The following is a 12,637-nucleotide window of genomic DNA, read 5'->3' as shown; positions in this document are numbered from 1 at the left end:
TGTACCACAGTGTGGGCTTTCATTATCCAAAGTGAGCTGGGAACCACTCAAGATTCTTAGCCTAGAAAAGGCATCTTCCACCTGGGGAGGGTCAGGCCATTCTGAGCTGAGAAGAGACTGCAAGGGACACTGGTAGAAGCAGGGAGACCTGAGTCCAGGCCTAAGTGGGAGGATCTCGGCAAGGAGCCCATCCAGGCCTGAATGAAACACTGGCTCTGCCTTTATGCTCTGTGATTTTACCTCCCTGAGGTTCAATTTCCACAAATGCAGGTGGCCAGCAGCAGAGCAGACTTGAGGGTATGAAATAATGCCAGAGGTCCTGGCCCAGCATTCATTAGGCCCTGTGGGAATGCCACTCTTATCCAGCTGACTGAGCTCCAGGACTTTGAACTCCAGCTTGCTGTGTGACCTTAGGAAGGTTGCTTAATCTGAGATGGTTTTATCCTCTGTGAATGGGGTAATGTGAAGATGTAGGGATGCAAAATGTAGCTGGACAGAAAGCAGACATTTCTGCCATATCTGGAAAGTAAGGACAGGTTGTGAACTCCCCATCACAGGAAATATGGAAGCCGTGACCAGATTTGCACTTGGTGGAGGGAGGGTGGTCACCTCTACTAACAAAATCTGACAATCACTTCATACTTGATAGACACCTGTCACTGGGCTAAAAAAACTGCATTTGTCATTCAATGCATTAGTTCTGAGCCTGCACGGTCAATGTGAGCTTACAATGTCAGCTGCTCTCGTCTCATTTAATCCTCACAGCTCAGCTCTCTGAGGTAGGAGCTGGTGCCACTGTAATTCCCAATTCCCATTTTACAGAAGAGGAAACTGCAGCAGAGAGAAGTAAAGTCCCTTGTCCAAGGTCACTCAGCTGGTACATAGTGGAACCCAGGCATAGGTGATCTAAATTAAGAGTCCATGTTCTTTTGGTTATAAATTTAGTGTGTGACCTTAGCCAGTCCTGGCTATGCCTCCGGGCCCCAATTTTCTCATGTGCACAATAAAATCTCCCAGCTGACAGCTAGCACTAACTGCCAGCCGTATGAGTATACCACCTTGGCCCAGCTGGGCCCCTGATGACAGTAGCCCACCAGCATTATGTGGGGCAGAAGAACGACCAAGGTGGGTCTAGACAACCCAGAGAATCATGAGAGATAATAAAATAGACTGATTTCAAACCATTTGTTACACAGCAATAGATAAATAAAATGGTATTCAGCAACAAACATTTGTTGAGTGCTTATTGTATACCGGACACTGTATCAGACACTAGAAGAAGCTCAAGATTTGTCTCTGGCTTCAGGGCCTATTAAGAGTCTTTAACTTCCTTCCACTGTGATCTGAACCAGCTGGGCAGGAGCAGGCAGCACCAGGATTTATATCTCCAGGGATGGCATCAGCAGCAAGGATGATGCTCTCATAGCTGGGTGGAGGCAAGGTGGACCGGGTCCCAAACAGGGCATCCCTGGAGGCACTGCACATCGGGCCTTCCTCCATGGGGTATGCAGGTGGTACCAGGGACCCCTCGGCCAATGGACAGCACATGGCCTCCTCGTAAGTGGGGATGGCAACAAGCTTTGGAGTCCTACAGGGACAGGAGAAGAGAGGCTGTTAGCAGAGGCAAGGGGAAAACTTACTGCATGCCAGGGAGACAGTGAGGAAGAGCTGCGTGGACCAGCTCCTGGTCCACACACTCTGTGGGTTCCCCAGGGTCCCATATACACACTTGGAGATTGGCCTGAGCGGCCCCTGCTAACCTCAGCTCTCCCATTCCACCCACCCTGCCCACTCCCTGATGTGCCCACCGTGCCTCCTCGTGCCTCCTCTGTTCTCTCCGCAGGGCAAGTCCTTCCCACCTCCTTCACCCCTTCCCTGCTGTTTAGTCCCTACTTGTCCTTTGAGACTCCTCTGGGAAGCTCTCCTGACTGGTCCCTCCCCCAGCAAAGCTCCAATTCCTTGCTCTGGGCTCCCACACTGCTTTCCTCTGTCACCACACTGACCTTGCCTGGTTGTCCTCTAGGGCAGGGACTGACTTTGAGTGTCCAGCAGCTAAGGGCATATGCTTGGGGATGTTTGTTGAAAGACTGAGTGATGGTCTGTGGGCAGAAAGACTCCCAGCTTACTGTAATATCCCTTACAAGAGCCGAGTTGTGGATGCTCAGAGCAGGAGGGCAGACCTCAATTCCCTTACCCGTCTGGATGTTTGAAGCTCTGATACAGTAAGTCCACCAAGTAAATACTTCTGCTTGTATATCTCCGGAGATAGAGTCAACCACATCTGTCTGTGAACAGCTTGGCTTTCCTGTGACTCTCCCCCACCTCTCCTACATGAACCACCCTGCAGAGACCTGACACAGACACCAGGTCCTCTGAGGCTCCTCTGACCAGGCTTTGCAGCCAGATTCCAAGAACAAGTCCCCACATCCCATTTGCGCCAGTGCTGATGGGAATGATACTGGCCTTCAGTCCTCTCAGGGTCTCCGCCGGTCACCTCTAAGGAGTCCTTTTCCCTTCTCCTCTTATGACCCTATGGGGCAAGAGTGTCACTGATCCTAGGCCTGAGCTGTTTCTGCTTTGGGAATGATCCAATCAGATACGGAGGCCGACCAGGTGATCTTGAAGGTCCCTTCCCACTCCAAGTCACTTGGGGGCTGGTTATGAGTCTGGGCACTGGCTCCCTCCTCTGCCATATTCCTGGAGGGACATCGAGGTCAGTAATTCCATTAATCTGGGCCTTGGTTTCCTCCTGTTAATGAGGACAATAACGGCCCCTACCTCATGGGACTGTGTGGAGATTAAATGAGAGAATGCAAGGGGACAATTAGCACATGTCCATAAATTGGCCCCAGTCACAAAGTCTCAAACGTCTCCATGAAGAAGGGGTATGGGCAACAAAACTCATCACAGTCTCCTGCAGAGCAAGGCCACCATAGGCTCAGAGAGGCTGTCACTCACCCAGGGTCATCAGTTTGGAGCTGGCAGGGAAGCAGCTCAGTCCATACCAGTGGACCTGCCCGTCTAGACAGGGGAGCGGCTGATGGCAGAGGCTGGCCCGGAGGACAGAAGAGGACATGGAGGGGATTTAACTCCAGGGCCTGGTGGTGAAGCTATGCTGGGAATGTGCTGATGCCACTCATGTGAGCACCCATCAGCTGTCAGAGACGCAGCCTGTCTCTAGGCAATGTGTCTTCTCATCTCAAGCTTACTATAGCCCTCAGAGCAGCCCACTGGAAGGCAGGCTCACTGCTGCAGTCACAGACAGAGTCATGGAGCAGGCTGGCAGGGAGCCTCGGGTTGACCCCCACCCTGTGTGCTCGTCTGATGGAGGGCACCAGCCAGAAGCCAAATCTGGGGCTCCCCGTCCAGTGCTCTTACAAACTTCCCTCACAGACCCTCCTCTGGAAGCCAGCCCAGGAGCTTTGAAGCTAAGGAAGCTGATAAGGGACCTAACCCTTCTCTGCACTCCCAGCATCCTTTGCAGGTGAGAGCAGGCAAAGATTATTGTTCCTGGAGACAAGCGAGCCAGGTTCTATTGCTGTGTGACCTAGACTGTGTTCACACCCTCTCTGAGCCTCTTTCTCCTTAACTGTAAAATGGGGGTAACATTTCCCATTTCATAGATGCAGGGCAAAATGAAAAAAGGAAAAATGAAAAAAATGAAAAATGAAAAAAGCTTTGACAACACACAGAAAAATGTGGGTAATAAGGCTTCCGGAGCCCCACATCTCCTGCCTTGCTCACTTCCTAGTCACACTCCTGCTGCACACACCCCCACTTCTCCACACTCTAGAGACATGACAAAGGATTGAGTTTGCTTAGGCGACAGCAGGCAAGGCAGGGCATGGGTGAGCTGAGCCCACAGCAGAAAGTGCTTGAGAACATATGTGAAATGGCACTCATGCTACCTGCTGTCACCTTAGTAGCCAGGTGGGCCCACCCAGCCCCAAGTCACCATGGTCAAGGTTCAGATTGCTGGAACTTAAAGACCATGAGGTCTCACGCAGGGAAGACATATTGCACACTTTATGGGGAGGCTCATTCATGGCGTGTTCTGGAGGATGTAGCACCCTGAGGTTGTGTGGGGTGGGCTGCCACTCTGGTCCCCATGCACAGGAAGCTCCACTGAGGCTGGGGCTCACCCACTCTCTGGAGCCTGGTTGGGGCAGGAGATCTGGCCTGGCACCAGCTCCTCTGCCCTCAGCTGAGCCAGGCAAACATGGTAGGAAAAGGAGAAGAGACAGAGATGAAATACTGTTTGCCAGCACTTAAACCCTCTCATCTATTTCACATTTCATGACAACCCTGAGGGATAGCATCTCTCAGCCACTGTACAGATGATTCAAAATCACACATCAACCAAGCGGCAAAGCCCCAGCTCTGGTTGCAACACTCAAGCCAACTCCACCTATCACACTTCTCCCGATCCAGCCCCTAACCCCCTCATTCCTCAGCTTTCTCGTCCGTAAAATGGGCCTAATCTTTATACTTGCCTCATAAGCTGCTCCACGTATGAGCAGTTGAGGCTCAAATCAGTTAGCGAGCATAACAATACGTCGTAAACTACAAAGCACTAATGTGAGCACAAACTTTACACACCTATCTTCTAATCTGAGCCTAACGGCGACCCTAGGGAAAAGGTCTGTCCCCCCCACCTGACAGGTGAGGAATTAGACCCAGCTCAGAGAGTCTAATATGCTCAAGGACACAGCTTAAAAAAAGAAAGAGCAGACTGAAACCCGCATGTTTGAATAGGCCCATGCTTTTTCTGCTGTACTCAGTGGGTGGGGGCCCTGGGAGGCCTCCTGTCCAGACACCCCATTTAGGGGCTCACCCATAAGATGGGAGCCCCCAGAGGGAAAGGGTTTTATCTGTTCTGTACAGTGTTGTCTTGTCAGTGTTCTGCATAGGACTCAGCACATAATAGGTGCTCAGTAAATACAGCTAAATGTGTGAAAGAATAAGTAGATGAGTAAATGGAGAAACTGAGGCCCCAAGAGACGAAGAAATCTGGCCAAGCCACCAGTCTAGGAAGCTTTTGTCTCTGACCTGCATTTACCCACAGCCAGGCACCTTCCAGAGAGTGAGGTGCCTGAGACAGGAACAGCATAGTGGCCTCCCCATGGGGGCCAAATGCTGGGCTAACAGGTGGCAGGGCTGGGCTGAGTCAGCCCAGGGACAGGGAAGAGCCATTAGCAGAAGCAGCCTCCCCAACACTCAGTTCTGAATCTAAGTTCTGGTCTCTAAATTTGATGGGCCAGGGACACCCTGCATCCTCCAGAGTGGGCCTCTTCCCTGGCCTGGCAGGGAATGAAGGTCAAGTGGCCCCACCTGACAGACACGGCTGTGGCCTAGACCCTGTTGGATCAACATGGCTGTGTGTACAGACAACACCCAACCCCTACACTCAGGCCACAGTGAGTGGGGAGGGACAGGCTCTGGGCCAGAGCTCCCTGAGGCCTGGCCTGGTTCCAACAGACAACTAACTCACTGTGTGACCAGGTAAGTCACTGGTCTCTCTGAGACCCAGGATTCTCATCTGAGAAGTGAAGGATTTGGCTGGAGAGTCCCCAAGGCCCTGCCCTGCCCTCTAACCATTGGGTCAAACCAAGGCCTAAGCACTGGACTAAGTGGCCTCTGTTGAATACTCTATCATCTCTGACTTTGAGGATTCACAGGCCAGTTGTGGGAATAATCTGTTATATTCCTTAACTCAGGATGCATTTTCCCCTTTAAGGGAAGAAGGTGTCCAGGTCCCAGGCCAGCTCACAGATGTCTGGCTTACCCTCTAATACATCCAAATCTGGTGCTTACAAAGAGGTGTGAGAGAATGCAGGCTGTGTAGCCAGCAGGCTCTGCTGCTTTCTAGCTGTATAACCCTCACCATCTTTTTCTGTAAATGACAACAGCAATTCTTACCTTGCAGGGGACAGAAGGACTGGAGAAGATGTATACAGGTCCCTGATACATAGGCACACCCAATACTTGGTTAGATGAATAAGTACAGAATAAGTGCATGCATAATTCATTTTCTTAACAGGGCCAAAATTGGTTCTTGGTATATTGGTGATACTGTTCTTATGTATAAAGCACAGATATACATACAGAATATATGTAAATATGTTGTATATCTGTGGTATTTAAATTTCATGTAGAAGATTAAGAAAAAAATGCCTAAAAAGCCTCCTTGGAACAAAAATATATTGAAATATATTGTCTTAATGCAAGATTTGGTCTGCACTCCACATCCCACCTGAGCTTCCACATGTCCTCTTCCACCTGCCTAAACTGCCTCTCATCACGTCAGCCACTTGAAAAAAAGCTAACATTTACTGTGCATCTACCGTGTGCCAGATATGGGGCTAAGTTCTACATACATGTCATCTCATTTAATTCTCCCCGTGTCCCCTGAGCTAGTGAGTGGGTGAGAGCATAAACTCTGGGTCCAAGTCCTGGCCCTGACACACACTAGCTGGGTGTCCTTAGGCAAGTTACATACATCTTGGTACCTCGGTCTCCTCGGTCTCCTACTTCAGAGGGCCTCTGTAAGGATTAAATGAGTAAATATACAAAATGCACTTAGAACAGTGTCTGGCCCATTAAGTACCATACAGGTGTTTTCAGATGAGCAAGCTGAAGCTCAGTGGGTTTGCACAATCTACTTGACGTCCTACTGCTAGTTAGTAATAAAACCAGGAGAGGATCCTACTCTGACGCGTGTGCCTGGGCTTTTAACCCCTATGCTATTTTCAGCTGCTACCTCCTCCAAGAAGCCTTCCTAGATTTCTCCATGTCTCCACAGGCCAATGTCTGAGTCTCTCTCACAGCTCTAACTACTCTGGCTTATCAAGATCTACTTCTGTTATGGAGCCTTAAACTCCTCCAAGATTGTGCTGATCAGCCTTCAAGTCCTCAGGGCATAGACAAAGCTGGTCCAGAGGAGGAAGCGCATGAGGGTTTACTGAGCAAATGAGTAATGATGAAATAATGCCCTCCGCTTATGGCCCCTACCAGCTTCCCCCATCCTGCCCCACTGACCTGCAGCTCTCCTTTTTCAAGGGCTCCACAGTGAGGTAGTACAGGTCTCTGGAGAGGTGATATGGGTCCCATTGGGGTGGCCCCTGGGTTCTGGCCTTGATGGACCACAGAAGGCCAAGGAGCAGCAGCAGGCCACCTGCACCGCAGCAGAAGAAGCTGATGGACCTGAGCAGGTTTCTGAGGGCCTCAGGTTCAGGGTGTCCAGTGGGTGAGGCCGGCTGGACAGGCTGGGCACCTGTATTCTCTTCACTCCACCAAGCGAAACAGAGTATTCCAGCCACGAGAACCACCGTGCCGCTGACCGTCATGCAGTAGCGGAGGGTGGAGGCCACACGGCCCCTGTCACAGGTCTGGACATGGAGAAGGACAGACGAGAGTAAACGGGCATGTGAGAGACCTGCTGGGTACTGAGACCCAGGTTTTAGTCCTCCTCCACCTGAAGTCACTGTGCAACCTTGGAGAGTCATTTGAGTCCTCTGTGCCTCAGTTTCCTCATCAGTGAAATGGAGATTGTGTTCTCAACTTTGCAGGGCTGTCTTGAAAGTCACAGAAAATGTGTCTAAAGTTCCTAGCACCATGCCTAAGACCCAGTAGCTCAGTAAGTGTGGCCATGTTCACTCCGGGCCCTTCTCCAGGCCTCAGAGGTCTCATCTGCCTGGTGGGCATAAGACCCCATTGTGCCTTCCATGGCAGGGAGGGAGGAGAGTGAACACATGTTGGGTCCACAAGGCCTGCCAGGATTGGGGCTTGCTGATTACTCATTACCTCACTTCACCCCGGTCACAATCCCGAGAGGTCGACACTTAAATCTCCATTTGACAGGATGACACCGAAATCCAGAGTAATAAAGGAGCAAGTGCGATGGAGGGCACTGAGAAGTCTGAAGTTGAAATTCATGATAGAAAACAAAATTGTGCAAAAAGTTGTGCAAAGTCACCATGGCCTTATTTATAATAATCCTAATTTGGAAAGAGCCTAAATGTCCAGCTCTAGGGAAATGGCATGTAAACCATGGCGTAACCTCTAGATGGAATATTAATGACTGATTTTTTAAGAATTTAGCTCAGCTCAAATGTTTAATGGGGAAATGCTCATGATGGCTTCCTTTTTCAGCTTAATAACATAATCATGTACACAGTGTTATTTCAATTAAATAAAGAAAAGTGCACAGGAATAAAAGAAAAAACACTGGGAGGGAACCTGGCCCCATGGATCATACAGACAGGAAGAGGCTGAAACCTAAGTCCATGTTGTGCCCTAAGCCAACCTCTAGGCCATTGTACATGCTGTTTTCTCTCCCTGCTAATTTGCTTTTATCTCCCCTCAGGGCTTAACTTGGCCCCCACTCAAGAAGACTTTGCTGGTGACACTTTAAGCACCCAAGTCCCCTGGGCCTTCTTGGACCGCAGCACTTATCTGTGTTTAATTTCTCCTTTGCTGTCCCTATTGGCCCTATTCACTGCTATATCTCCCAGTGCCTGGCACATAGTAGCTGCTCAATAAACATTTGTTGAAGAAATTCTCTTAAATGAAGGAAAGTGTTGCTGGGCAAATGCTTGTTGTCTAAAAAGCCTACCCCACAGCTAGGAGAAGCGGGTGAGGGGAAGGAACACAGGAGTCCAGCTGCTCCAGCACCCAGCTGTGGAACAGAGGCCTGGCTTTAGTGCCCACCCTGCAGCATACCAGATGTGTCCTGGGGTAAGCTTCCCAACTGCCCTGGGCCTGCTACCTCATTTGAAATGCCAAATGGGGTACATCTGAAAGATATTCTACTTCAAAGCCATTCAAAGGCATGCTCTTAGGGAAGTGGTGGGACATGGCACAATGCTCCAGATACAGTAGCTGAAGCTATCAGTAGGGTATGTTCCCACCAGAGGTGTGGGGGAGGGAAGGAATAGGGAAAGGGGATTAAGAAGTACAAACTTCCAGTTATAAAACATGTCATGGGGATATAAGGTACAATGTAGGGAATAGAGTCAATAACAACCTAATAACTATGTACAGTGACAGATGGTTACTAGATTTATGGTGGTGATCACTTTGTAAGGTACATAAATGTTGAATCACTATGTTGTACACCTGAAACTAATATAATACTCTATGTCAACTATAATTTAAAATAAATTAATTTTTTTAAAAGGGCATCTTCCCAAATGTGTTTTAAAATGTGTGCATGTGCATGCGTGAGAGAATGTATCCTTGTAACACGGTGCTCTAGGAGAGGACCTTAATCTTTCAGAGCCCCCAGACCACCAAAAGCATATAGAAAAAAAAACTACCATTTGTAAATTACCTGCAGTTCTCTGCCTATGAATCTATCTTTGGGGCAAGTATCTCCTGTCTCCAGCTGAATGTATTTTCATAGGGGGTGGGAGAAGAACCTGACTACTCTCTCCCCAAAGTCAGACAGCTGGAGAAACCAACTTAAAAGACTAACCAGCGGATCAATGACAATAAGCTCTGGACTGCATATTGCAACATTTGACAGTTACCCTTCACACTGAGTGTCATCACATCTGACTCAACCACAACGGGGCAGGAAAAGAAATTTCTGCTTTGCAAATGAGCAGATGGTGCCCAAAAAGGTGAGAGACTTTGCCCAAAGCCAGATACGGCTGAGTCCCTCAACACTTGAAGAATTTATGGTGCTTTTTACTTTCTATAAAAGCAATAGTTGCTTATTGTAGAAAAAAGAGAAAAACTACAGAAGGGAATAAAAATGCAAAATATAAATAATTGTTCAGCCCTCCCCTCAGAGATGAGTATGACCCCCACATGAATGTTTCCTTCCCATTTCTCCCTTGGCCTACATACACAATGATGGTGACAGCGGGTGTGCGCTGGGCATTTACACGGGCTGGGCACCACACCAAGCACTTTACAGGTGTCCTGTGACTTAACCCTCAAAACAGCATTATGTTCTGAGGACACTGGGGTTTTGAGGATGACAGATTGTCCAAGATCAGTGCTGAATTTGAAACTGGGTTTAGTCTGACTCAAATCCCTGTGTGTGTGTACAACTAGATCTATCTATATTTTTAGTACCTAAAGTTGAGACTTTGCCGTGAAGAGATGTATCTGTAAGTTTTTGGCACAGGCAGTTCTTGCTTTCCAGAATGTACTGCCCTCCTTCCTGCCTTGACATCTCCTGGGCCTCAGACAAGCCCTTGCGATTGCCCTTTACGTGTTCTCACAGGTGTTGTGGTCACTGATCATCTCCCTCTGTGTGGGTCTCCTTCCTTCCATGTGGATCTTCCATGGGCAGGCAAGACGCATGCCAACCTGACACTACCAGAGGGTAGAGGATGGAAGGTTCACTAGATGAAGGACAGCCTGTTCTGTTGGTGTACGGTGGTTTTCATTATTATTACAGATCAGGGCTCTGACTATCAGCAAGATGTTCTGGCCCAAGATTCCCCCTGGCCCATTTCAGAGAGTGGTCTTCAGTGGTCTTCACCTCTCACACTTATGTACCTAGTAGTACTCTGATGGGGAAAGAAGAAATGGCCCCCTGCCCTGGAGGGCATAATCCCAGTCCCAGAGAAGTCCCACTTCTGATCCTGGCATTCAGTCAGGGCCTGCCAGGCTGGTCCCCTTCCTCAGCTCCCTGACACCCACACATGCCTGAACTCCTGCGACCTGGGGGCCTCTGTAGGTGTTGCTCTCTCCACCTGTCTCCATCCAGGGCCCTCATTCACAGACCCACCCCTTCAAGACTCAGCCCAAACACCAACCACCCTCTCCCAGAACCCCCACCTCCCACCAGCCAGAAGAGGCCTTTTCCTGCCTCGGATTTACTGCTCCCTCTAACTATGGCCATTCTATGTTAGCTCTGTGACTTTAAGCAGGCTGCTCAACATCTCTGAGCTCAAATTCTTGCCTCCCAGGGAGGAACAAGTTATGAAGATGAGACGGCAAAGATGGCAAGCTGTAAGTGAAGCATGGTAACAGAGCTGGACAGAGGATAGACCCTGGCTCTGACACTGGGCTTCTTCTCCATGCCTCCCGTCCCCCAGTTTTGTACTGCTATTAACAAGGGAACTTCAGATGCCAATTTTCTGTAAAGAACTAAATTGTCTGAACTAGTGGCCACGACCATCTCCATGTAATCACCGGGTAAACTGAGGCCCTGATCGCCATGGCCCTAGGCCACCCTGAGAGTTAGAACACAGGAGGAGACCTGGGTGTCCAGACTGCGCACCAAGCCACTGTGGTCAAGGTGAACGGAAGGGGTCCAGGTGGGGTCGGCGTTAGGAAGAGCCAAAATGCTCCTGAAGGAGGAAGAGAAGGAAGGATGTACCCACCGCGGGCGCAGCCATCGCGAGGCAGGCGGTCAGGCGTGGTCCAGGCTTGGGGAGCCCGGCGCGGGTAAAGGCATGGTGGCTGTCAGACAGGAGGGTGACACGAACCTGGGAACAGTGTCTTTCGGTTCCTCTAGCCCCGCTCTCCGCACCCTGCAAAAGTGCTAAGGTCAGGCGCCGGGTCTCGTCCCGGGGTCTCACCTCGCCTGTCCCCAGGTCCGCTCCCGCCGCCCGGCCCCCGGAGCAGAGGTGCCAAGCCCGGCTCGCCCCGGCAGGCTCCGGTCCCGGGACAGCGCGCTCCAGCAGCGGCTTTGCAACCCGGCGGGGGCGCCAACGCGGGCGCCGAGGAGCGCGCGGAGCCCTGGCTTCCCCCTCGACTCCCGTGGTGACCGTCCCCCCGCCCCCGGCCTCGACTTGCCGGAGCCGACTGCAGCCAGGCGCCCTGGGCTCGGGCGCGGCCCGCCGCACCTCTCCTGGGATCCGCGTCCTCGCAAGCTGCGGCACGCGACGAAGATTCGGGAGAACCCGGCTCCAGGAGGCGCTAGATGCCGCGCCACCACCCAAGAGGCCCCGCCGGATCTGAAAGTGACAGCGCGAGATGGGTTGGTGGGGGTTGGGGTGTACCAGCGCCAGGGGAGCGGCTGTTATCTGGAACCGCCCTAGAACTCAGGAACCTCTGTCCTTGCGGCCATCCCACCCCCACTATCTCACTGGGGCAGGCTTGGGAACGGAGATGAACTGCTTCAAGAGCCATCAGCTCTCAGTCAAAGGGGACTCTAGCAGACCCCGCCCTTTCGTTCCCATTTTACAGCAAGAGAAACTGAGGCCCAAAGAGGGAGAGTCGCTGGCCTAAGTGTTTTTGCTACTCCGTTGAGGAACTGGCTTTTTCTTCTCACAGCGGACAGTCTGAGAGCAAGCCCTCCGGGCAGGCCCACCAGGACCTCACATCGTGAGGCGGAAGGCATTCACAGAAATAATGGCCCACATGTAAGTGCTTCCCCCCAGCCCCAATTAGAGGTCACTGCCCCAGACAGTGAGAGTCCAGAAAGAGTGGAGCTTGGGAGCAGGGCCTCCCCACTTATTGTGTGACCTAATTTCTCTGAACCTTCTTCCTTTTGTGTCAAAGGAAAGCTGAGGATCCCAACTCACAGGTCTGTTGAGTATTGAATGAGTTAAACAGTGCAGGTTAAGCTCTGGGCCATTTAACAAATGCAGACTAAAAGCAGTTTTTGTGGACAGGTGATTTGGGCGGCTGGAGGTAGGGTCAGCTGTGTGTTTATTTGTGAGAGAGAGGGTGG

General features: G+C 50.7%; 1 protein-coding gene across 1 annotated transcript; it reads right to left on the bottom strand.

The window, feature by feature from the left end:
- Positions 1-1,256: 1,256 nt before the first annotated feature.
- Positions 1,257-11,357, bottom strand: TMEM61 (transmembrane protein 61). Its single transcript, XM_006919456.2, has 3 exons — positions 11,343-11,357; positions 7,039-7,388; positions 1,257-1,588 (listed from the first exon to the last, which is right to left on the bottom strand). The coding sequence occupies exons 1-3, from the start codon at positions 11,355-11,357 to the stop codon at positions 1,303-1,305; spliced, it is 651 nt and encodes a 216-aa protein (XP_006919518.1). The 3' UTR covers positions 1,257-1,302.
- Between the last annotated feature and the right edge of the window lie 1,280 nt (positions 11,358-12,637).

This window comes from Pteropus alecto, unplaced genomic scaffold, assembly GCF_000325575.1.
Source record: "Pteropus alecto unplaced genomic scaffold, ASM32557v1 scaffold25, whole genome shotgun sequence".
Classification (NCBI taxonomy): Eukaryota; Metazoa; Chordata; class Mammalia; order Chiroptera; family Pteropodidae; genus Pteropus; species Pteropus alecto.
This window is presented reverse-complemented; position numbering and strand designations above follow the sequence as displayed.